Source organism: Anopheles arabiensis, chromosome X (assembly GCF_016920715.1).
Source record: "Anopheles arabiensis isolate DONGOLA chromosome X, AaraD3, whole genome shotgun sequence".
In the NCBI taxonomy this organism is placed as follows: Eukaryota; Metazoa; Arthropoda; class Insecta; order Diptera; family Culicidae; genus Anopheles; species Anopheles arabiensis.
In genome coordinates this window covers 2,569,299-2,593,679 of record NC_053519.1, presented here as the reverse complement: position 1 = coordinate 2,593,679, position 24,381 = coordinate 2,569,299, and the positions used below count along the sequence as shown (strand labels likewise).

At 49.8% G+C, this 24,381-nt stretch overlaps 1 protein-coding gene across 1 annotated transcript; it reads left to right on the top strand.

Annotated features, from left to right (window-relative positions):
* The first annotated feature begins 2,918 nt into the window (after positions 1–2,918).
* Positions 2,919–10,779, top strand: LOC120906616 (intraflagellar transport protein 140 homolog). Its single transcript, XM_040318415.1, has 5 exons — positions 2,919–3,301; positions 3,367–3,740; positions 3,802–4,023; positions 4,113–5,077; positions 7,161–10,779. The coding sequence occupies exons 1-5, from the start codon at positions 3,155–3,157 to the stop codon at positions 9,812–9,814; spliced, it is 4,362 nt and encodes a 1,453-aa protein (XP_040174349.1). The 5' UTR covers positions 2,919–3,154; the 3' UTR covers positions 9,815–10,779.
* The last annotated feature ends 13,602 nt before the right edge of the window (positions 10,780–24,381 follow it).

Here is a 24,381-nt window from a genome sequence, read left to right as displayed (position 1 = left end):
CACAGCAGCCGGCCACCAATCCAGGCTCTCTTACCGCAGCGATCGCAGAAACAACGGCACACCTCGGTATCGATGGTAGCATGCTCGAAGCTCGGTAGCTGCTCAGCCGGACACTCCTCCTGTCGATGCCGTTACCACTTCTGCAGAATCGGTATCGACTGTGTTTCGCCGGATTCGCAGGGTAGTATCTCTTCCGTTCATACCAGGTGAGGTGCCCGCAGATGAGCCGGACTCCCGGGCAGTGGCTGCGATATGTGATCGACGTGACGGATACCTTTTTGCGTGAGCTGAACGTGACCAGGGCCACGCGCGTGATCACGCTCACGTCGAAGCCGGCGAGCAGCTTCTTCACGAACCGGAGCTCGCTGTGGAAGTTGGCCCGGCCAGCTCGATGGGTTGTACATTACAGTTAGTAGCGTTCGCTGGGCTGCTGGAAGGGCACAACAACACGTCCACGCCACGTGGTGGTTGGAGGTTTCTGAACTCGCGCTTTGAAGTACACACCGAGTGCTAACCTTACTTCCTGCCTTCTAATCACCCACGCTCTAGTTTGTGAGCATTTTTTTTAGCATACGCTTCCGAAAGGGGTTCTAAATACACATCTGCGACTGCCTGCTTATCACCCGTTCCAGTGGTCCATACAAGCGTGTTGCGTCTGCGGGTCAGACATTCCGATTCGATGAGTGTATCGCACTCACAAAAAAAGCAGACGATCATCAACAGTTTTTCGCTTGCTGCGAGTTTGGTCTGGTGAAATTGTGTAACTTGATTTTTTAATATACTTATAGCATTAGAATATCAGAATTATTTGTCTTGAGTCATCTTTCAATCGCATTAATTAAATATAATTTATTCACAATGACGTACTGTTTTTTAAATCAATTTTAGTTCCGTTGGATCAAAATGATAAAAAGTGGAGCTGGTTTCGGGTGGTTAGAGTTCCGGAGAGTAGGTTCAATCAGACCTGTCGGAACCGTCCGGAACCGTCGGAATCGTCCGAAACGGTTAGATGTATCAAATTCATCGGACTCGTAGGAATCGTAAACTTCAGAATCATAAACCGGAACTGTCGAAATCGTTCGGAACTGTTGGAGTCGTTGGAATCGTCCCAAAACCTACGAAATCGTAAGGAGAAACATTTGATGTATATTCCGACAAACCTAAGTGTTTATAAGAGACGTCTATACCGCCGATGCTTGAAGTTGACGTTTCTGGCACTGCGAGCGGGACATACACTGCGGCTAGTTTCTATAGCTGCACCCCTAATGTTCGTGTTTTTGCTATATCTTTGAAAGATACCATATCGATCCGTATGGAGTGTTTGTTTAAGGTGGTAAAAATGGAACTTTGCAGATTTCCAATCATTTGTACCATGTGATCCTAGGGCCACAGGTTGGAGACTACTGTATTAGATAAATCTATGTAATTGTTCGATGTAGCACATGGTATTGTTGAAAGATGAACATCTTCTTATTCTATTTGGCGTAACGTGCTAAGCGGACATGCCGGCCTATACAGGCTTTCGAGACTTAATTCATTACCACACACAGCCAGGATAGTCACATCCTTGCTACGGGGGGACGGTCCATTCTGAGCTTGAACCCATGACGGGCATGTTATTGAGTCGTTCGAGCTGACGACTGTACCACAGTTCACAGTTCACAGTTGTGGATATTCCTGGCGATTTCTAAACAATTCAGACGACTCAGCTGATTCTGGTGATTCTGATAATTTCTACGATTTCAGACAATTCCAAACGATTCCGACAATTCGGAAAGTACTGGCGTATACATTTTCTGGAGTAGGAACCGGAGTCACCCTGGCCAAATTCTTACTAGTGATAGGTAAATTAAACAAAAATTCCGAATCGCTTCTTAACCTGGAATCGTCCAGAGCCGTTCCGAGCCGCTCTGAGCCGCCGGTGGTCGATAGTCCAAGTCGGTCGAAGCTGTCGGAGCCGTCCGGAGCCGTTGTAGCCGACCGAAACCCGTGTAACAGTCGGAAGTATGTTGAAGTGCTTCAAATCGCCGGTATAAGCGATACAATCTAATAATAAAATAATAGCGTTGATGAGTTAAAGAACTGTCTTCTTCATTTACTGCACTGAATATGTTTTTAAACAATATTCTTCTTCTTTTTTGGCTCAACAACCGTTGTCGGTCGAGGCCTACCTGTACCACTTGTGGACTTGGCTTTTAGTGACTTATTGATTTCCCTCCATAGAAGGATAGTTAGTCGTACGTATGGCGGCACAGTCCATTCGGGGCTTGAACCCATGACGGGCATGTTGTTAAGTCGTACGAGTTGTTGAGGGTATAGGCAGGCCTTGGCCGGCAGCGGTTGTTGTGCCACAAGAAGAAGAATTCAGGTATCATCAAAGTTTTCAAGCATCATGCCGTAGTCGTTATTAAGATTGTTTAATAAATATTCGGGAAGGTGTCCCATAGTCTTGAGATAAAGTGTGAACCCCTCTATGGTTGAAAATAATAACTATTCAGTAAAGTGAATGTCATTTTTTTACTCATCAACTCCCAATTTTGTTGATAGGCTGTATCTTTTATACCGGCGATTTCAGGCGGTTCAGAATACTTCCAACTGTTACAACGGCTCCGGTCGGCTCCAACGATTCCGGTCGGTTACGACTGCCGACAAGCGGCTCCGACGGCTCCGCTTCTGATCGGTGGGTGCGATTCCGATAACCCATCACTAATTCCTATTGGAACAGTGGGTGCATTCTAGCGTACCCATCTCTAGCTCCGATTCGTAATGCTCGATCTTGCAGTTCGTTGTACGAAGCCAAATTGTGAATGACGATGGTTGTGTGCGTGAAGCCCGTAGCTGCAGCTTGCTGCACAACACAAACACACACACACACACGCACAGCACACGATTTGACAGGTGTGCGGGGTGCCACTTGACGCGCGGCTTCCCGATAGCTGACCTTGCAAGGCAAAGCGTCACCATGGTGATGGTTGTTATGCCCGAAACGTAAACAAAATTTGCTTTTTGCGCTGTGAAAACCCGCACACACACAGGCGCGCGCCGAAAAAAGAACAAAAGAGGTGGCTTGCGGGCGGCACTGCTTCACGGGAAGGCGTAACCAAAAAAGGGCCGTACACAGTTCCGGGTCGTGTGTGATCGTGGCGCGGCCAGCATGACGCTTTACTTCGACACCAAGGTACAGTTTCTGGACAGTGAGGCGATCAGCACGGTCAGCTCATGGCACCCGGTGGAACCGATCTTTGCCGTCGCCTCGTACAGCAACGAGCGGGGCGGCTCGGTCACGATCTTCGACGACACGGTAGGTGGAACGGGTTGTGACGCGACACGACACGACACGCACTAACAGCATCCGCTTGCTTCCAGGGCATACCGCTGCGCGACGTATCGTTCCCGGTGCATCCGACCTCGCAGGCGACCGTGCTGACGTGGCACCCGGAGCGCAAGATACTGCTGACCGGGTGGGAGAACGGCGAGATCCACGCCTGGTTCGAGGGCAAGCGGGACTTTGCCAGCGTGAACGGGCCGCACAAGTCGCCGATCATGCTGCTCGAGTTCAGCGAGAAGGGCGGCCGGGTGATCACGGCGGACGCGATGGGCGTGCTGACCGGCTGGCGGTTCGACGGGCAGGCCCAGTTTCTGACGATGTTCAACCACGATCTGCGCGACCCGCTGCTGCACATCACGTTTCGCCGTTCGATCCAGAGCGCCAGCAGCAAGGAGCTGACCAACCTGGCGCGGTAAGTGCCTGGGGCGTAAAGAGGCCGGCGAACCGTCTAATGATTACGGCTTCCTTTGTAGGGCGGCGGTGGCCGGCGATGAGGCGGCCCTGGATCAGCTGACCAGCTGGCGGCCCCGGACGGCGGTACGCAATCTGGCGCACGCGAGCGTCCACGACAACTACTGCTTTTACGCGTGCACCCAGGCCGGCATACTGTACTACATCAACCAGACTGGCACGTGCACGGAGATAGTGCGCGGCGACACCATCCCGATCATGCAGATACTGTGGCACCCGAAACAGTAAGCCTGGCGAGCGCTGAGCCTCGTCTGCGAGTCCGTCCGTTTAACTCGTTTGCTCTCCCTCCCCTTTTTTGTGTTGGCTCCGACAGGGACTCGATCGTGATACTGATGGAGGACATTACGATCGGGCACTACGAGGTCGACACGAACGGGCAGATTGCCGAGCTGGACCGGGTGAAGCTGTCCGGCAAGGTGTCCGGCTCGAAGAGCGCCATCACGTGGGTGGCCGGCTGCGCGCTGGCGATCCTGACCGGCGACCTGTCCGTCCGCATCTGGGACATCGAGACGAACGACAACTACGTGCTGTCAATGGAGCTGACCGCGTCCGGTGCCGATCGGCCCCCGGTGACCGGGACAGCCGGTGCCGCCACCGCCGCCGCCCAGGAAGTGTTCACCTGCGTCGCGTACTGTGCCGACACGCAAACGCTCAGTGCCGGCACGAGCCAGGGCAACCTGTATACGTGGCGCCGGGCGGCCGGTTTGTACGGCCGGTCGTACGCCGGCACCGAGAACCAGTGGCAGCTCACGAACGTGACGCCGGTGCGGGGCACTATCAAGAGCCTGGTCTGGGGCACGACCGAGGCGAACCGGGCGTGCATGATGGTCAACTGCCTGTCGAGCGTGTTCATACTGAAGGAGCAGTCGCTGCTGTCCGCCCACGCCCGCCAGCTGTGGGCCACGCAGAAGAAGTCGAACGAGCTGCTGATCCGGCACGCGAACGGGCGCGAGGCGCTGCTCCACACCGACATCTCCATCATCCATCTCGCGCTGAACGAGCTGCATCTGGTCGTGACGAACGGGCGCACGGTGGCGGTGTATCGGATCGATCCGGCCGGTACGATGCGCGGTGGGGCCGGGGCACGGCTTGCCGTGGGCCCCGACGCTGGCGTGGAACTGGACGCACTGGCCGTGTCATACGTGGACAGCTTCGCGGTGGAATGCGGTGCGGTGTACCTGTACGAGCAGAGCATCGTCGCGCTCGGCACGGAGCAGGTCAAGATTTACTCGCTGAGCGGCATCATACTGCAGGAGCTGGTGTTCAACGCGAACGAAGGTGAGTGCATTAACCGCTCATTTGATTGTAACTTTTCCAGCGACCTGCGTGTACGAGTGAGTGTCGAAGAGAGCTGAATAGTGAAGTCTCGATGTCGAATAATGAAAAAAACAGGATTTCTTTGCATCTAAACTACCCCGCTTCGAATAGGAATCCATATTCCATATATCCATATCCATTTATACCAGATCCTTATTATTGCCACCTACGGGCTACGTAAGATTGTTGTTGTTCTGATATTTTTATGAGACTTTTTAGCGTTCACAAAATTGAAAAGTATTACAAATGTTTCATTTTCAATTATTTGACAGAATAATGTCCAAATGCTCCTTAAGCTTGAGTTTTTTTTTCATTCGGCAGAGCATCCAAAACAATCTATTGGGATGTACCCTTCCGTCATTCCGACAGATTAAAGCCGATTCTTGTTTTGATTTTTATCTGATCTTTATTTTTGGTCCGCGGGCCAAAATGCTTCTAAAAATAATACTACGGGCAGTCGGATGATGTTATATGATATTATATGATATAACAATCAGATCGTTAGCAGTTCTTTTCATTTCGGCTACCAGATTGATATCTCTGATCTATATACAGTGAAATCTCTCTGGTAAATCTTCAAGATCCCTTGCCTTAGAGTCAGCTTAGAGAGATATTTACTTACTTACTTATCCGGCGCTACAACGCTACGTGGACGCCTCCACGCCATCTTGCCATCTTAATTTGGGCCTACCACGCCTCCTCTGTCCTTGTGGACGGCCTAAAAAGACTTTACGGGCTGGGTCGTCCGTTTTCATGCGTACAACATGGCCAGCCTACCGGAGCCTGGCGAGCTTGATACGCTGTACGACAGTGAGGTCGCCGTACATCAGAGAGATATTTATGTTGAGGAAAACTGATGAAGGTGTTGCTATGAAGTATCCAATAAACTACGGGATAGATACTTGAAGGATATTCGCCATAGGGTGATATTCATCTTGAAGAGACATAAAATGTATTTCATATGAAGGATATTCGCCTTAGGGAGATATTCATCTTGAAGAGACATAAAATGTATGTCATATCACTGGAGATAGATCCAACGTCATGATCTTTCATCAATCTACCTTCATTCGCAATACGTTCAGATATTGTATTTCCTGCAATTCCTTTATGTCCTGGTATCCAACAGACTTCGATTGGCCTATATATTGATAATAATTAGATAGATTTTATGTAAGGGTTTCGTCTGGATCCTTTCTCTAAAGCTTTTAGGACGTTGGCGCTGTCTGTGAAATAGAAAATATGATACTTGTTGTTCGTTCGGAGTCGTCGGAGTCGTCCGGAGTCGTTAAGAGTCTTTTGTAGTCGTTAGGGATTATCCGGAATCAGTTGGAGTCAAGGTCGTTCGTAGTCGTCCGTAGTCGTCCGTAGTCGTCCAGAGTCAGTAAGAGACGGCCGGAGTCGTTGGGAGTCGGAGTCATCCGGACTCGTCCGAAGTCGTCGGAGTCGTCCGGAGTCGTTGCGAGTCGGAGTCATCCGTAGTCGTCTGGAGTCGTTAACAGTATTTTGAAGTTGTTCGGAGTCATCAGTCATCACAAACCTATATGCGAAGTGCTCGTTCAAAGTGAAAGACAAACAAAAAACACAATGAAATGAAATACCTGAAATACCACATGGCGAACTCCGGCGGAATCCGACCTCAAAAGACTCAGGTCGACTCTGGACGATTCCAAACCACTCCGACTTCGGGACAGGAACAGGTATATCGGATTTCGCCGGAGTTGGAAATGGACTAACAATAGCCGGAGTCGGATCGGAGTCGTGGGTGCGCTCCAAAAAGCACATCACTACTGCGGACTGCGGACTCCAACATTGGAGCTAGCTTACAGCCAATGCTGCAATTGCCCACTGTAACGAATTGCACCTACTTAAACACTCATCGTAATGTGGCTCTCGAATGAGTTATTAACGCCACGAATAATTTAGATCGCAGTCAGTTGCAAGTCTTTACGAGACCGCGTTGTAGTCGAGACGCTTCGTTAATTCTCGCTAATCACGCAACAAAATCATCTTATCATCAGTGAATCTTCTTCTTTTATTGCAGGCAAACCGATCGGCGTGGATTTGGTCGGCCCGTATCTAACCGTGTTCACCCTTCACGGCTACATCCGCCTGTACGATGTGTCGCGGCACGACATCCGCCTGCTGCAGCCGCCCAAAAGCGCGTACGATCTGTTCGAGAAGTTTGGCGAAATCATTATGGCGCGCACGAACGCGAACGGGACGTATGTGGCGATCACCATCGCGAACGAGCAGCTGCTGCCCGACGGCAAGCTGTACCTGTGGAATCTGGAGAGCAACGTGCTGACGGCGCGCGAATTCCACATCCCCGAACCGAGCGGCCGGTCCCGTTGGCTCAAGGACGGCCAAGGGGAAGGAGCGTCCAGTAGCGCCCCGAATGGCCATCACGACTGCTCGCGTTTGAGACAGCGCAACCAGCAGCAGCAGCAGCAGCAGCAGCCGCAGCTGGAGCTGCTGTCGAGCCCGAACGGTGCGCCGGGGGAGCAGCTCGAGCTGATCGGGCTGTGCGTGCCGCACCTGATCGTGCTGCGGCGCAACGAGATCGCGCGTCTGTCGCTGCGCGACTTTAAGGGGCTCGACACGTGCGATCTGGCCACGCGTGAAATGGTGCTCAACTTCAGCCTGAACGTGGCGCAGGAAAACATGGACCAGGCGTTCAGCTGCATCCGGTCGCTGCGTTCGGACACGGTTTGGGCGAATCTGGCCCGGCTCTGCGTGCAGACGGGCCGGCTCGACGTGGCGAAGGTGTGCCTGGGGCATCTGCGGCGTGCCCGGTCGGTGCGGGCGCTGCGCCGTGCGACCGAGGACGCCACGCTCGAGCAGGAGGCCCGCGTTGCGGTGCTGGCGATCGAGCTCGGCATGATGGAGGAGGCGGAAGCGCTGTACAAGCGGTGCGGCCGGTACGACCTGCTCAACAAGCTGTACCAGGCGTCCGGGCGGTTCGAGGAGGCGCTCGAGGTGGCGGAACACTTCGACCGGGTGCATCTGCGCAACACGTACCACCGATACGCGGAGTGGCTGAAGGAGTGCGGCAAGACGCAGAAAGCGATCCAGTACTACGAGCGCACCACCAGCCTGATGCACAACATCAGCCAGCTGCTGATGGACGATCCGGGCGCGCTGAAGCAGTACATGCAGGCGACGACCGACCCGGAGCTGCTGCGCTGGTGGGCCCAGTACGTCGAGAGCAGCGGCGACATGGAGGGCGCGTTCAAGATCTACCAGCGGTCCGGCGACTGGTTCTCGCAGGTGCGCATCCTCTGCTTCATCGGGCAGGTCGGCCGGGCGGACGAGATAGCGCGGGCGAGCGGGGACCGGGCCGCCTGCTACCATCTCGGGCGGTACTACGAGAACAGCGGCAAGCTGCAGGAGGCGATCCAGTTCTACACGCGCGCGCAAACGTACGGCAACGCGGTGCGCATCTGCAAGGAGCACGAGCTGCCGGACGACCTGTGGACGGTCGCGTGCACGGCCCGGGCCCGGGACAAGGCGTCCGCCGCCGCCTACTACGAGGAGTCGGGCGACTATCGGCGGGCGGTCGAGCTGTACCACCGGGCCGGCATGCTGCACAAGGCGGTCGAGATGGCGTTCCGGTCGCAGCAGCCCGAGTCGCTGCAGGTGATCGCGTCCGAGCTGGACGCGTCGTCCGACCCGGACCTGGTCGGCCGGTGTGCCGACTTCTTCGTCGGCATCGAGCAACCGTACAAGGCGGTGCAGCTGCTCGCGAACGCCCGCCAGCTGGCCCGTGCGCTGGCCGTCTGTGCCGAGCACCGGGTGCCGGTGACGGAAACGCTGGCCGAGCTGCTCACCCCCGGCAAGGACGACCTGGCGGAGGGAGAGCGCACAGCGCTGCTGCTGCGCCTCGGCGACATACTGCAGGAGCAGGGCGACTACCACGCGGCGACGAAGAAGTTCACGCAGGCGGGCGACCGGGTGCGCGCGATGAAGAGTCTGCTCAAGTCGGGCGACACGGACAAGATCATCTTCTTTGCCGGCATGTCGCGCCAGAAGGACGTGTACGTGATGGCGGCCAACTACCTGCAGGCCCTCAACTGGCAGAGCGATGCGAAGATACTGAAGAACATCGTCACGTTCTACACGAAGGGGCAGGCGTACAGCCAGCTCGCCAACTTCTACGCCAACTGTGCGCAGGCGGAGATTGACGAGTTCCGGGACTACGACAAGGCGCTGAATGCGCTGCAGGAGGCGGTGAAGAGCTTGTCGCGTGCTGCGCCCGGGGCGGCCGGTGGATCGCAGCCGGCCGCCCTCGATGCGCTGCAGCTGGCGATGGCCGAGGTGAGGCGTGTGATCGAGCTGCAGGACGCAACGGAGCGGCAGGAGTACAGCAACGTGATCAAGCTGATCAAGGTGCGGCTGGAGGAGCGGCAGGAACCGGCGCCGCCGGTGCGCGTCTGGGATCTGCTGGCCCTGCTGGTGGAGTGTCTGGTCGCGACCGGGCAGCACTCCGAGGCACTGTACTACGTGCGCGAGCTGGCCCAGCGCAAGCCGGACTGGTACCATCAGGAGCTGCTCGACAAGCCCGTGCTCGATCGGCTGGTCGCGGAGACGGGCATCAATCTGGAGCCGTACGTGAACGTGACGAAGGTGAAGCGTCCGACGACGGCCACGATATCCACGATGAGCGATGACGAAGAAATTCAGGAGGTGTTTGAGTAGAAAGTGACTAGAGGTCTTAACGACCCAAGGGCGGAACCTAGCTAAGCGATAACTATTGAGATACATTACACGCCGTCCGCTAAGATACTAAGACATCATGAGGAGTGTTGGGAACTGTTCAACAATTTAATTTATTTTCAGAATAGACTAGTTTAATACTGCAACAATGTTCCGTGTGTGCAGACTGATATTACTGAGTGTTTAAGAAAGGGAACTTGTAAAGAAATTCAGGACGTGTTTGAATAGAAAAAGCGCGGGAAGTGTGGTTAGAGGTTTTAAATAGTGATGTGCTATTTGGAGCGACTCCGACCCAACTCCGGCTATTGGTCGTCCGATTCCGACTCCGGCAAAATCCGAACCACTAGTTACGCCCGGAGTCAGAATCGTCTGGGTCGTCTGAAGTCGTCCGAAGTCGGTCAGAGTCGTCCAGAGTCGTTCAGAGTCTGAGTCGTCCGGAGTCGGCCGGAGTCGACCGGAGTTGGAGTCATTCAGAGTCGTCCGGAGTCGTCGAGAATTCGGAGTCGCCCGGAGTCAGAGTTGAAGTAATTCGGAGTCGTCTACAGTTGATCGGGATCGACAGGAATCAGAATCGGTCAGAGTCAACAGGAGTCGGTTCCTAAATTATCGGATTTTTGCCAACTGTACTCATCGCTAGTTTTAACGACCCTCGGGCGGAACCTAGCTAGCGATAACTATCGAGGCATCTCACGCCGTCCGTTAAGATACTAAGACATCATAAAAAGTGTTGGGAACTCTTCAACATTTTTATTTATTCTAATAGAATAGTATAATTCTGCTACAATGTTCTGTGTGTGTAGACTTACCGAGTGTTGAAAGGAACAGTGAAGATTCGTGTAACTAACAACAAACAATACAAAATCAATATTGAACTTATTTGGTAGAATATACCAATAGCAATAGCAAACACTCCAACCATCCAGCAGACTTGCTGGAGTTGTTCAAGAATACCTAATAAATTCGATATTTTAATTAAAGTTTCAAGCTTCAACCCGAGCTGGTTTCGTTTAGCTTCAATCCTTTGTCCAGCGTCCAGTAGGTCCAATGCCAATGCCAATGGCCCAACATCAACTCACCCCTACCGGCTAAGCCTACAAGGCATCAGATCACTGCTGCCACCGTACCGGTATCGCATTCCTAGTTTGTAGTTTCTTTCCCAGTTCAAACAGCTCGAACCGGTGACGTGTTTGGAATGTGCAAAACCTGTTGAGTGTCATAGTGTCCCGTGTCGTAACGGAGGATAGCACTGCAGTGGGCGGAGAGTGTATGCTAAAGACAGTGGGAAATTACCAACCATTTCTTGAGCTGGCAACCAACAACACCGGCAATGGAGGTATCCGATGCAGGCAAGACGATTGAATCCGTCAGCCTGCGTGCGCTGCTGCTCGTTGGGGAGTTCGTCCCGGGAGGAAGGGAGCGTAGAGCAAACCATCACAAACACCGGCACGAACACGTACCGGCGTTTCGTTTGATGTGTGATAATTAAATTTAAACAGTTGTTACTTGTCGAGAATTAACATTCGAGTGGGTGTGGGAGGGCCGGTGTGTCGGAACCGTACCGCCACAACGACAGATGCCCGTGCCCGTGTTACCGTGAACGTCTTTGCCGACAGAGGGGTAACGAAACTTTGGGTACGAGATTTTGGATTTGAGAGTTTCTGAGAACCTTGCGGTGTGTAGCACGAGACATTACGCCCAGGGGCCGAAAGCTGTCCGTTGACTAGTCCACGGCCCGGGTACGGACTTGTTAAAATAAGCTACTAACCTTGTTTGGTGCGTTCGCAAAGCTACGCTGCGTTGCGGTGTGTCAAAACAGCAGTTTCAATAACGAAATGTTCCTAACAAAATTACTCTTTTAATGATCTGATTAACAGCTTGTTAGCTTGCTTTAGCAAGCCTGAGTACTTGAAGCAGGTAGTAGGGGAGGTGAGCGTGTGCTGTTGAAACGGAAACAGCAAGATGCTGCACAAGGGTGGCGGTGTTTTTTGGAGACCGGGCTGGTAAAGGATGTACACCCTTCACTTGCAGCCGGTCGCCTTTCGGGGTTGTGATGTGTGTTTGTTTAATCTTTTGCACGAGGCCCGATTTATCGGCCCACAGGAACGGGATGCGTGTGTCTTAGGCATGCCCGGGCCAGCCTTCGGGGCGTAGAGGTTTTGCGGGAGTCTCCGAAAATCCCGTCCAAAGAATCTGCCCTACAGGTTTGGTTACGACCTAATCCGACCATACGTGACCGGTTTCTTCCTGCAGCCGGCGTGGCCGAGAGGAGTTTGGGTGGAAACTGGGCGAGAACTCAACAACCGCACCTGTCTGTGGTTGGCACACACACACACACACATTCATCTGGATTCCCGTTTTGTCCTTTGTTGTGGGACGCAAACCTCCCAAACTCCCAATGTCCAATGACAAGCAGCTTTGGGGGAGCAGCAGCAGGCACACAAACAAAAAGGTGACATGTAGTAAACTGCTTTTTGATGGAGTAGTACTGCTAGGGGTATGGGGTGGATGACACGGCCCGAAGGTGACCGGAGTGTCCCAGCACAGGACAGCTTTCGGATGGTGGGGCCTCGGCCGTAAGACGCTCTTACGGGACCGGCCGAGCGAAAGCGGAAAATCTGTTTTTATTTGACTAACAGCTTGAAGTTTGCTGTGGGTGTTTGTGTGCGCCCATGTGTGGGCGTTGTGTTTTTTCCCTCTCCTTTGCGTCTGGTGTGAGCTTCACTAAACATTAGCACACCGTCCCAGGGAAAACTATCGTTCGCGCGGGGTGTTGCCCCAGCTCCGTGCGAAGGGGAATTGTTAAGCGGTGGAGTTGCGTCAGTTGCTGACGTTCCCAGCATATCTTTGGGTTAGGGCCTGATGAGCTCTGTACGCTCGGGACAGTGGTTGTGTGGCTACGGACGGTGGGATTTCTGTATCTTGAGCTGCGGAAAAGAAGCTGGCCGGTAGGCGAAGAAGGGAGTCGACCGGTGCTGTGGTTGTTGTAGGCAACTTTTTAAGCACATCCAGGAGTGTGGGCTGCCATTATTTGCGTGTGTTTAGTCAACCTTTCTTAGGGTTGTGGCGATGGATGTTTTGTTTTACACCTTACACCGGATGCATCTCCCCAGGAGTGGAGTTAACGCGTTGCTCAAGCAAACAAAGGGCCACTGCCATCACGGAGACGCTCGACCAGAGGCGAAGAACTTTTACCAGGCACTAAGACCGTCCAAGGTTGGCAGATTCGTATCAGAAGGCCCACTGGACTCTAATTTACATCGAGCAGAAATTAACCATCCAGCCATCCCATACCTTCGACTCGACTGCCCACTATCGATTACCGGCAAATGGAGAGAGTGCAGGAAGGCCCAATCCCAGTCGAACCAACACTCATAATCGTCGGCCATTCTGGCCAGGGAAATAATTTTGCCTGTGGCCGTGACGATCATTCAGTGCTCTGCTTGCCGATGGAAAGATGGAAAGACACAAGAAATTGAAGTGCAATGAACTACGTCCGGGCACTACAGATGTAGATAAAGTGTGATGTTGATGCACAGTGTGTTCAGTTCCGGGCTACCGTACGGACATAATTTGATTAAATTCCGTACAAATTTCGTTTATTGATAATGAACGTTTTGAAGGATTTCAAAGGAAGGGATTGTCCTTAATAGTAAGTGAGAAAACCCTATGTTTGGGAAAGATATGAGAAAGTTCAGAAAAACTTAAATGGAAAGCACCTGCTAGACAGTCGTAAAAGCAATTGGTGTGAAGTTGAACTTCTAAGAGCTCATCGTATAAACTAGATATTATGGGTTTTATCAATGTTTTTGTGTGTACGGTGTTGATTTTTCCAAGATAACATTTAACAGTGGAAATGTTTGTAATTTCAGTTTCGTCATCTACGCTACAATATCGTTGTTGCGCCCAGGTGAAGCCTGGTGACTGTTCTAGCCCAGGTGAAGCTTACATGAATTCCTACGCTTCTTCTTCTTCTTCTTCTTCTTCTTCTTCTATTTAGCGTAAACGTCCTACGCAGACTAATATCAGTATTATTTTTGAGTACTAGTTAAGTTGGCCCTTTGCAGGGTTATGTCAGATTAATTCATTGCAGGGTTCATTTTTAGGGCATTTAACTACTCTGGGATGCAAGCAATGGATTCTTTTAAAAGGTAACGCAAATTCTATACGATTATTATCGTAAAGGGTCTTATTAAGAGACACTGAATCAGAACCCATGCCGATCCTGGGACTGAATCCGAACCTATGTCGATTCTAGAATTATACAGAATTCACTCTGGTACTGGAACTGATTCAATTCACTGGAACTGATTCAGTTTGAATTAGCCAAGAACCTACTTTGGCCCAGGAATTGATCCTGACATCATACCAGTCGTGGAATTGGTCCCGATCCCATACCGGGCCTAGAATTGATCTTGACCTCATACGGTTGCCTTTTTAATTCGTCTCCAAAAATAGAACCAGAATCTGTCTCAGTCAAGGAGTTATCCAGTCCAGTGGATTACCTATTTGTTTTGTTTTTTCATCGGCGAGTCCTATCGTCAACTCGGATGACTTACCAACATGTCCTTTGTGGATCTGCATGGACCGTCGTTTTAAGCAAGGATTGATTATCTGTCTGCATGATACTTAATAAGTCTCGAAAACTTGTATCGACCAGCATGATCTGTTACGCCTAAAAGAAGATAATTTGATGCATTAACCTTTTTATAGAAATATTGGCGCGACATGTTTATACATCCGGGCCTAGAGTAGTGGCCACATATCTTCTGACTATGATGCATCCTGGATACTGGTTCCTTGGACCACTTATTGGAAAACCTCGCTCACACGCCGTAGATGCTATTCTTCAGCCAAACAATTGGTTTTTACATGGAAGAGCTCTAAAAACCACGCAAATGCGTTCATTTATTGAGTTCTGACTGTAATTTGTATCATTCTCGACTTGTGAATTGATTTTTCATTTCAAAAGAAATAGAAATAGATAATAAATGTGCTCCTTTCTTCTCTCGGATGTCCTACCATTGCACCACTGTGTGACGTAGCTGCCTTCAGCAGTCGAGAGAGCGTCTTCCCAGAATAGCAGACGCAAATGGTGGCTTAGCAGCATCTCGCTGTCGTGCGTACGGACAGCGACCATCAAGGGTGGTAGGCACTGGGAGGATGAAGGCAATAGGCATTGTACAGCTTCTGCCAGCTAGCCGTAATACCCTCTACGCCAACATACACACACGGTAGCTACAGACCGGTACATGGTTGTTTTATATTTTCCCGGAAAAAGTAATTTCTAATACTACTTAATGAACACTGGCGCATCGATCCTGCCGCTCACTGCCGGCGGCCTGTCGGCGTCTAGCGTGTGGGGGAAAGGTTTTTTTTTTTAATTTAATCTGCCTCATCCCTTCCTGCCCTGTGTAGCCGTGTAGGACAGGCGTTTTTTTTGCTTAGGACAGCCGCACATGTTTGCTTCAAGTCACAAAGGTCCGGGGAAGTTTGAGATTTTGAGGTCTTGCCCCTCCCGCAATTGCTGGCCGATTTTGAAGATTCGTTTTAAGCGGCTTATCGAGCCGATTGGAGAGGGTCTTAAGGGGTGACCCGGGACAGCCCAATCGAGCCGGTGCATTGTTCGACCGCTCGAGCCGTTGCATTCGTTTGCAGCAAATCTTTGCCGCACAAACCAAACAAAACAAAAAAAAGTAAGGTTAATTGGCAGTATTAGTGCGGCTGGTATAATTGGGGCTCTGCCCACTGTCTGTCAACCGAACAAGAAGGGTGTGGAGTTTTGGAATTTTTGCGATGCCCACCGACAGGCTCAAATCCTGAAGAGCGAGCCCCAAAACCACTGCTGCAAAAGGGAAAAACTTGCGTCTCAGCTACCACCGGCATTAGCACGCCGAGCGATTCCCAAATCCTGGCATTCGGCTGACTTTTGGGGGCAAATTCAGCACTAGCACTGACCCTAGCAGCAGCAGCATTAGGGGGGCCACCGAAAAAGAAGGATAAAGTTGAAGCAAATAAGCATTGCACAGCGCAAAACTTGTTTTTTCCCGATTCCCAACAACCCTCGACCAAAGTCGGAAACGCAATTCGATACCGAAGCATCCTTGAGAGTGCACCCGTTCGCATCAATAGTCAATCGAGTGGGAACTCCATCCCTCCCCCCTTCCCCATACTCATCAGCCCACTGAATGGTGCTCTCGTCCGAGAAAAGTTCTGGCCGGACGGTGGATGGGCTTTGGCCAAACTGGCAGAAAGATTGGGCTCATTCAAATTTGGCTGTGATTGGTTTCGGGGCGGCGGGTTTCATCGGCAGAAAAAGCACTGAGAGAGTGCGGCCAAATGCAGCTGCCTGAAATTGGAACAGGGAATTGGAGAGAGGAAAAACTTTTTCCTTACCCTGCGGTCTTTCACTCTACCCGTGCCGCGATCGATCAGGCCCGAAGGCTTTGGTAATCAAATAGGGCTGGAACTATTTGTAAGGGTCGGCAAAGAAGGGTGCGTGCGGGCAGCACGCGGCCGCACAAATTAGAGGGAAAAAGTAACCCATAAACTATTGCGAGGAGGGAAGCGACGGTGGGGATTTGTTGTTTTACCAAATCCGAATAGAATTAAGCGCCATGGAGAAAGCGCCAACTTATGGTTGTTTTTTTCTCTCTCTCTTTCTTCTACCAATCACCCACCGCAGCTAACCCTCTCAGACTCTTGTGCAGCTGCTTGAGCTGTTGTACGGGAACGCAATGCCAATAATGGCCGTACAATGGTAGCAAAGGGGTGGTTTTGCGAAAATTTTGCGGAAAACTTTCTCTCCCGACCGAAGCAGAAAACGTTCCGAGGCACTGAAAACGCATCGAGCAACGCTTTTTCGGCCTTTGCGTACGACCGAGTACGAGTGGAAGTAGCGGTTGGCGGTATTTATGCCTGCTTAAAGATGCAGAAAGTCAGCACCAATACGGCTGACGGTTCGATCCGCCACAGGGCGATTGGCACGATTTGCTCCGGCGTATGATAATTTCCAAAACCCGCACACCAGGTACAGCGCTTTGCATGTAAAGGATAGGGCGGGCCTCCGGACAGTGAAGTGCCTACACACCGTGCCAAGGAAGGCAATCGTGCAGGATACGTTGAACCAGACGAACCAGTGTGTGTGTTGGTTTGGTATGGCGCACCTTGTTTCTGCCCTCTTTGTTGCTTAGACCGCTCGACAGAACCACAAAAGCGAATGGCATTTGGATGTTTTCTTTTTAGCCACCAGCATATCATTGATTCTGTGTTTCTCAACCACAGAGCTAGCCGTACGGAGGAATTGCTCGAACAGTTGCTGAATGCGCCTGAAAGAATGCGGCACGAATTGGTAGCTTTTGTTGCTGAAAAGAATGTTATTGATCTCAACAAATAAAAAAAACATTTGTTTGTTTTCCAGTATTTAGGATGAGTATACTAAAAGAGGAGCAATTTGTAGTGGGGGAGATATGTATCAATGATTTTATAGCGTCAATAATTGGAATAAGTTTTGTTTTTACTATACACAACTATTTATACCATTGAAAACAATTGTGGTACGTTTTCCATAGTTCTTGTTTTATGTCTCTAAGCCTGGAGGTAGAATTCTCAACACTGTATGTAATTGGAATGGAACTAAGTTTTGAGGTTTGTTTGATATGACGAGTGAGCGATACTGGCTTACATTATAGTATTATTGCATAATAGGATTTCATGAATTAGTATTGCCTAAAATATGTTGGATATGTTTGTAGTTGTACTCGAAGCTATAAGAAGTGGTCAAACATTTAGTTTTTTCGGTTTGTAATTTTGGATCCAGTAGGATCAGTAGATTTGGCAAAGCATATGCGACTCCGACCTGTGGGTGTAACGAGTTCAAACGGTTTGTACGAGTTCAGTAGGTCCATACGACTTCAAAAAGATTCATACGACTTCCATAGATTCAAACGAGTTCAGTAGGTCTAGTAGATTTGATATATGCACCAGTATATATTAGTAAAATAGAAAAAAATCATTTATTAATCATCAAAATCGTCGTCTGTCAAACAACCCATATATAGATTGCGAAGACCCCAGTTTGCTTGAAATCGTACTAGGGAGTTCATACTGTATTGCTACTGAACTCGTGGATTGAATTCACGAAACCTACTAAACTTACTGAACATGTATGCATCTATTGAGCCTGTATGAACTTGTAAGAACCTATTGAACTCATATGAATCTATTGAGCTAGTTGCACCCACGGGTCGGAATTGATTCCGGTCTAGCCGCACCCGATTCCGGATCAATTCGTTAGTGGAGTTGTATGACCTATAACTAATCTGTAATCTATAATCACAAATCTGTAAAACATAAATAGAAACTACCACTAAAGTAGTTTCAGAAGAATTCAATTACGATTTTAAATCTTTTGGACAAAACTAGTAAATTTGGCCAGGCTACAGGGCTGTCCAATGAATCTACAAAGATCCCCATTATTCTGAACTGTACACCGAAATTATTGACCTCGAATCCCACACACCCCCATATCAGTCCTTGAAGTAATACTGAATCGCTACCAATCCAGATGTTGATACTGAGTTCATACCGGGCATGAACCCATACCGGCTCTAGAACCAACCATGAACCCATACCGGTCCTGTAATTAGATCATAAATCCATTCTGGTCCTGGAACCGAGCATGAATCTATACTGGTACCGATGTCATTCATTTCCTAGTTTTTCCGGAGCATCGAAAGAAAGCCAGGCTCTGACTGCCCGACGACCCTGAGCATCAAGAAGCTCCCCAATGATGCTGAAAATGAAGATCGAGGGAAATGTCGCTACTTCGCTGCGTTCGCTTGACCGGGAGGTCGATGAAAACAGTGAAATAGTACCTCTGAGACAGGAACAAACATATCAGGAAGTAGAAATCGCGTCCACTGGCTTCGCAGCGGCAAGCAAGGACGACGAAATTCAATTAGATCATTTCAGGCGAATTTCGGCAGAATTTCGATATGACACCCAAATCTGCGATGCCCCAGCTACGTCGAAATTTTCTGGACCAAAAAGATGCAAAAACTCTACTCCAACAATTTTGTCGCAAAAACTGAGGAGGAATTGATACAAATCGAAGGTAGATTTTAAAACCATGCCTGCTCGCGTATCTTCGGCGATAAGTTCCGAAAATTGATGAAACTTTTAATTTTTGCAAGTAAACTCCTTTCAAATGATGTTCATTGAAATCAATTATCTCTCTTAGACCGACATCCTATAAGTACATTGGACGTACTACCAATTCTGAGTAGTTTAGTGCCACTGGGTTGACTTGACTTGATCGTACTCGTACCCTCAGTACCGAAAGGGAAAGAAAATGGCCCTGGTAGTTAGCGTTAAAAGAAACACTGGCAAACTAACAAACAAGATATTCCACCGTAGAGCCATCTGTGCTTTCTTCAATCCCACTAAGGCGCGGCTTTCCTGTAGTTGGGGATCCTGTTCGCTGTCGCTCGCTCGCTCTCTTCCGCTCTCTATCCATGTGGTTTCATGTGGCAAAAGTGACTCCTTTCACATTGCATCCTGGCCTCCCCGTGCGTCCCTCAGCCTAATTCCCAAGCTAAGGCTAAGTGAATTGAGATGTGTCATCAAAATGGGCGGGAAGCACACACACACACGCACACACCATCGCCATGTTCGTACGTGTGTATGTGGGATGGCGAAGGCACAGGACAATGATCGGTGAACAGCTCCCCCCTCCCCCCCTCGGAGGATGGGAATGTGTTAGCGCACCGCAAGAAGCGTACAAATGGGACTAATGTTTCCACTTTACCGAGTTTTGTTTTTGTTCTGCCGAAATCTAAACAAAAGATATTTTAAGTCCATTATGTAAATTACGCTTTTCACGCTTGCAGCAGTATCGGGCATACCCGTTGGATCCGCTACCGGTGGCCGTTCCATGCCATTAAGCGTTCGGAGCGGAGCTTAAGTGGACGTAAAGGTGTAGTTGCTCCGGTAGCCGTACCAGCACCGACAACTCGCACGTGCACTTGAGCATGTGGAGCTGGCGATGGGCATGTAATTGAATGGTTTTTGGCGTGATCTTGTCGCCAGCAGAGAAAAAAAAACAGGAAGCAACGGCGTCATTTGACCTCATGCTTGTGGCTAAACCATGTGGGCACAGCCAATGGACATTCTTTCCCGTCGAGTTGAGGTTAGGTGTGTGTGTACCACTTGGAAGGGAGCTGGGAAAAGGGACATGTTTGGGGCCTGATTGAATTCTGGCTTGTGGTTAGAGCAGATGAAAGAAATGCGGTCAAGCAAACGACGAACCTATGAGCATAACCTATGGATAATCCTTTTCTTTTGCGACCGTTTTCGAATGCGACGCTCAGGTTCCAGCGACTTGTCGAGCATTTCCGGTAACGCCACGGTATCTCTTCCCACTGTACACCGAGCACTGTGGCTCCCAGCTACGGTCCGACGTCCCAGACAGATAATTGAGTTAAGTCAAATCTATTTGCCATGTTTTACCCCGTCCACCGGGGGGAGGTGATTCCGAGCAAAGGATACCACAAGATGGTAGGACGCGTGTCAGCGCCAGCCAATATAACCCGCGGCAACTTAAACACGATGTATTGTTAGTAAATTGCTCTACCGTGCGTCTTTTCGTTTGTGTCTTTTTCTTTGCCTCTCTTTCTCTCTCTCTCGCTCTGGATCATTTGGAACCTTCACGAAGGGCGCAATGCCGAATGTCACCGGTACAGAGATGCATGTTTTCCTGTTCGTTTTCACGTTTTTTGTCTTGCCGCATCAGCGAATGGCCCATCTGGGTGCGCCGGTTAACAGGAAAAAGGGCAATGTATTATTTTCAATTATTGCAGAACATTGTATCGGAGAAAACATTCGATCATTGTTAGCGACTGGCGGCCAGCACGTGGCTACTAGACGAGATCAGCTGTGGGTGGCCGTATACTAAGAAACATTTCCTAAACCTTACACACTTTACCCGTTCTAAGGAATGCTTTATTGTGAGAAGTGATGGGAAAAATGAAGTTTTTTTTTGCGGAATCGATTTCTGCTAGCTTCAAAGTTTTGTGGAATCAATTCCGCAAAGTAAGTCCGGAATCAGTTTTCGGAATCGATTCCAAAATCGGCTCTGGAATTGGATTCGACTCTGGAATTGCTTCCGGAATCGGAATCGGTTCCAGAATCGAAATTGGCTCCGGATTTGGAATTGGTTCCGAAATCAGAATCGGCTTCGAAACGGAGTCGGTTTCGGCATCTCGATAATAATAGGCGTTTTGGTCTAATGATGCTACGTATTATTGATAGCCGCAAATAATCAAAATTTACTTGTAAACGATCTATTCTCATGGAGATTCCCGGACTGATTTCGCTCCTGAAACTTCTTATTTCAATTCAAGAACTGATTCTCATTCCGGAGCTAATTCCATTTCTGGAGTCAATCCGAAATCCGTTACTGGGACACATGGCGATTTCCAGGTCAATTCCGATTATAGAACCGATTCTGAATCCGGATTCGATTCCAGAATTGATTCCGGAGTCAACTCCAGAATCGGCTCCAGAGTCAACTCTGGAAGCGGCTCGGGAGTCAACTCCGGAAATGGCTCCGGAGACAACTCCGGAATCGGCCCCGGAATCGGAATCGATTCCAGCATCGGAATCGGAATCGATTTCAGCATCGGAATCGGAATCGATTCCAGCATCGGAATCGGAATCGGAATCGATTCCAGCACCGGAATCGGAATCGATTCCAGCATCGGAATCGGAATCGATTCCAGCATCGGAATCGCAATCGATTCCAGCATCAGAATCGGAATCGATTCCAGCACCGGAATCGAAATCGGGTAGGTCCGATTCCGACCTCCCACCACTAATTGTGAATGTACCAAGCCATATAGTTTTAAAATGTCATTTGAAGATGCATATCAGTCTTTAAAGTTGTTAAACCTTTAAAACGTTCCAAAGACGGTTACAAGACTATCTGTTAAAACTAAAATTAGGAGTTTGATGGCTGACTTTAATCAATCTGTAACCGGGTTCTTATAAGGTGTTCCAAGTCAGATTCCAATGTAAACATTATTATTCACCGCATGCAAAATGTTTTTTTACATCTGACAACTGACATTTCATTTGAATCATACTAATTTTAAATTAATTCAGTATGATTTTAAACACTTCAACGGGCTGCTGCCATCGTTTTTTCCTCCGGGGTTTGCAGCCGGATGCCATCGCACGATGACAGCATCCTTATCGGGATCGACTTAATGAAGTAGGCATAACAACATCGTTTAAATTATGATAAGATGTAAAATGTAGAAAGTACAGTTCAGTTCGTAAAAAAACAAACAGGTTAACTATTTTTTAAATTCTGGTAATTCCGTAACAATGTTTACTCGTTCCATCAAAACGCGCCAATTACATTATTAGTCCTCAAGCAGCTACTTAAAAGGTACAATTCCCCATGTGGGTTGCATACTTTAAGGCGTTCCGTTTACATTTTCAAGCACACGTTTCCGATTGCCCCTAGCGGGCTAAGCAATTAAAGCGCAAGTTTCCCGGCAGGTAAGAAACACACGGCAGCCGGGATAGGTTTCCTGTTTTAAATAAAATCCTTCCCTTCTCCCCCTCCCTCCCCCCCCCCTACTTTACACCTCGGAAAGCTCGGGTTGTGGCCTAAACCTCGGAGTACAATGGGTTGCGCGGAAGTAAAAATATTTAATTCCTGTTTTCCTTTCTACCGCGCGGTCCCGCCGGCTCCACTTGCGATGGCTTTCGCATCAATCGTACCGCGTGCAACGGCAAACCGTTTAATAATAAAACCTCGCCCCGCGCTAGCACTTGAAACTATACCGTTGCCAGGGTCGCCCGCAAAACGCCCAAATATATGCAAACGGTTCCATCGCCTCACGGCCACCGCGCCACGATTGCTGTGTGACGGCGAATAATGCTAATGACTTGCCGACTTGGCCCGGCTTTGTGCACGAATGCACCCGCCTCCCCAGTGCGGGAGGGGTTGTGCGAGGGTAGGGAAAGGGTGGGGGAGTACGGGAAGAGGTTTAAACGCATCAGCACGGCAAGCATCCCGTTTTGCGCCCGCTTTCATCTTCCGTGAAATGTATCTTATTTAGAGTGTCCGAAAAATTTCCGTTCGGAAATGATTTGACACACACACACACACACACACACACACACACACACACACACACACACACACACACACACACACACACACACACACACACACACACACACACACACACACACACACACACACACACACACACACACACACACACACACACACACATTTGCACGGTGCTATCCTAGGCGTTTGGAAGTGGGGAAGGGAGCTAGTTTGCTTTTCCCATCTTGCCAGCTCCTTCTCGGCCTCAGCCAGCATGATTGCTTTCATCTTGCCTTGGCCGGAGCCACGTGATCGTTTTGTGACGCGCTAATCTTACGGCCAAAAAGCGAGCAATTAGCTAATTACTCAACCGTATGCAGCTCTCCCGGGTTTGGCGTTTGGCCGTTTGCGTCTGCTGACGATAATTTTCCCCCCGCCGAGCAGCAGGCAGTGGCAGTGGCAGCACCGCTGGCAGAAGGCAGTTGATGAAAACGGAAAATGGAAAAGTGGATGGGGGAGGGCAATGGTCGGAAGGGGAGGAGCGGGGTGGTTCTCCTCCCACGATGTCCCTTGCAAGCCAGCAGTGATGGTGGTGGTACTGGTGACCCCGTCACTTGTGACTGTGTTTATGTGTACCGAAAAGCAACTTCGGGTGTTAGAAAAAGAGCGAACGAAAGAGATACAGAGGAAATAGTGTGTGAGAGAGAGAAAGCGAAAGAGAAATGCAAAGAGAGTTGAGAGAAAATGGAAGAGAAAAACATGAACATAAGGAAAGAAGAAAAAAAAACAAGCTTTTAGTAGTTTTACTAAAATAAGCGAAGGTTGCAGAATCGCCTTCGACTAACTTTGATCATCCCGTGCGTCCCCCGGAAGCAGCCGGGTACGTTCGTCCCACAACCTGACGTTCCCTCCCATCGCCACCTCCCTCTCCCGTCCCCTGAATCCCCTTGCTTTCGGCCCGCTGACAATCCGCTTTCCAAAACGACGTCGCGCTGTTTAAGGATTTTCATTTCTATAAATAAAACTTTTTAGAGGCGAGCGACAAAAAAGTAAACCCTACACAAACCCCCCACTCCCCTCGCCGCTTCAGTTTTCGCCCTTGATCCTGGTACGCGCTCGCAGTTTGCTCCGGTGTGCTGGGGTTTTTTTTTTTTGGTTGCTGTTGCAGAAATGTTTTGGTCCGGATGCTTGAGCATTGAGCGGGCTTCTTTCCGGTCTTGCCGCCTGGGCTGGGGTTGGGTGGTTTGGGGTGTAACATTTCGGCTCTCGTAAAGTTGTCGCCTTACCACCGCCTAGCGTCGAGACGGGTTCCTGTTCCGCGGTGCACGGCAGGCGCGATAGTAGCGCTGGCATATTTGCCACCCGACTCGGTGACTCGATTTCGGTTTGCTGGTTCGCTTTAAATGTGAAATCTCATTTCCTTGTG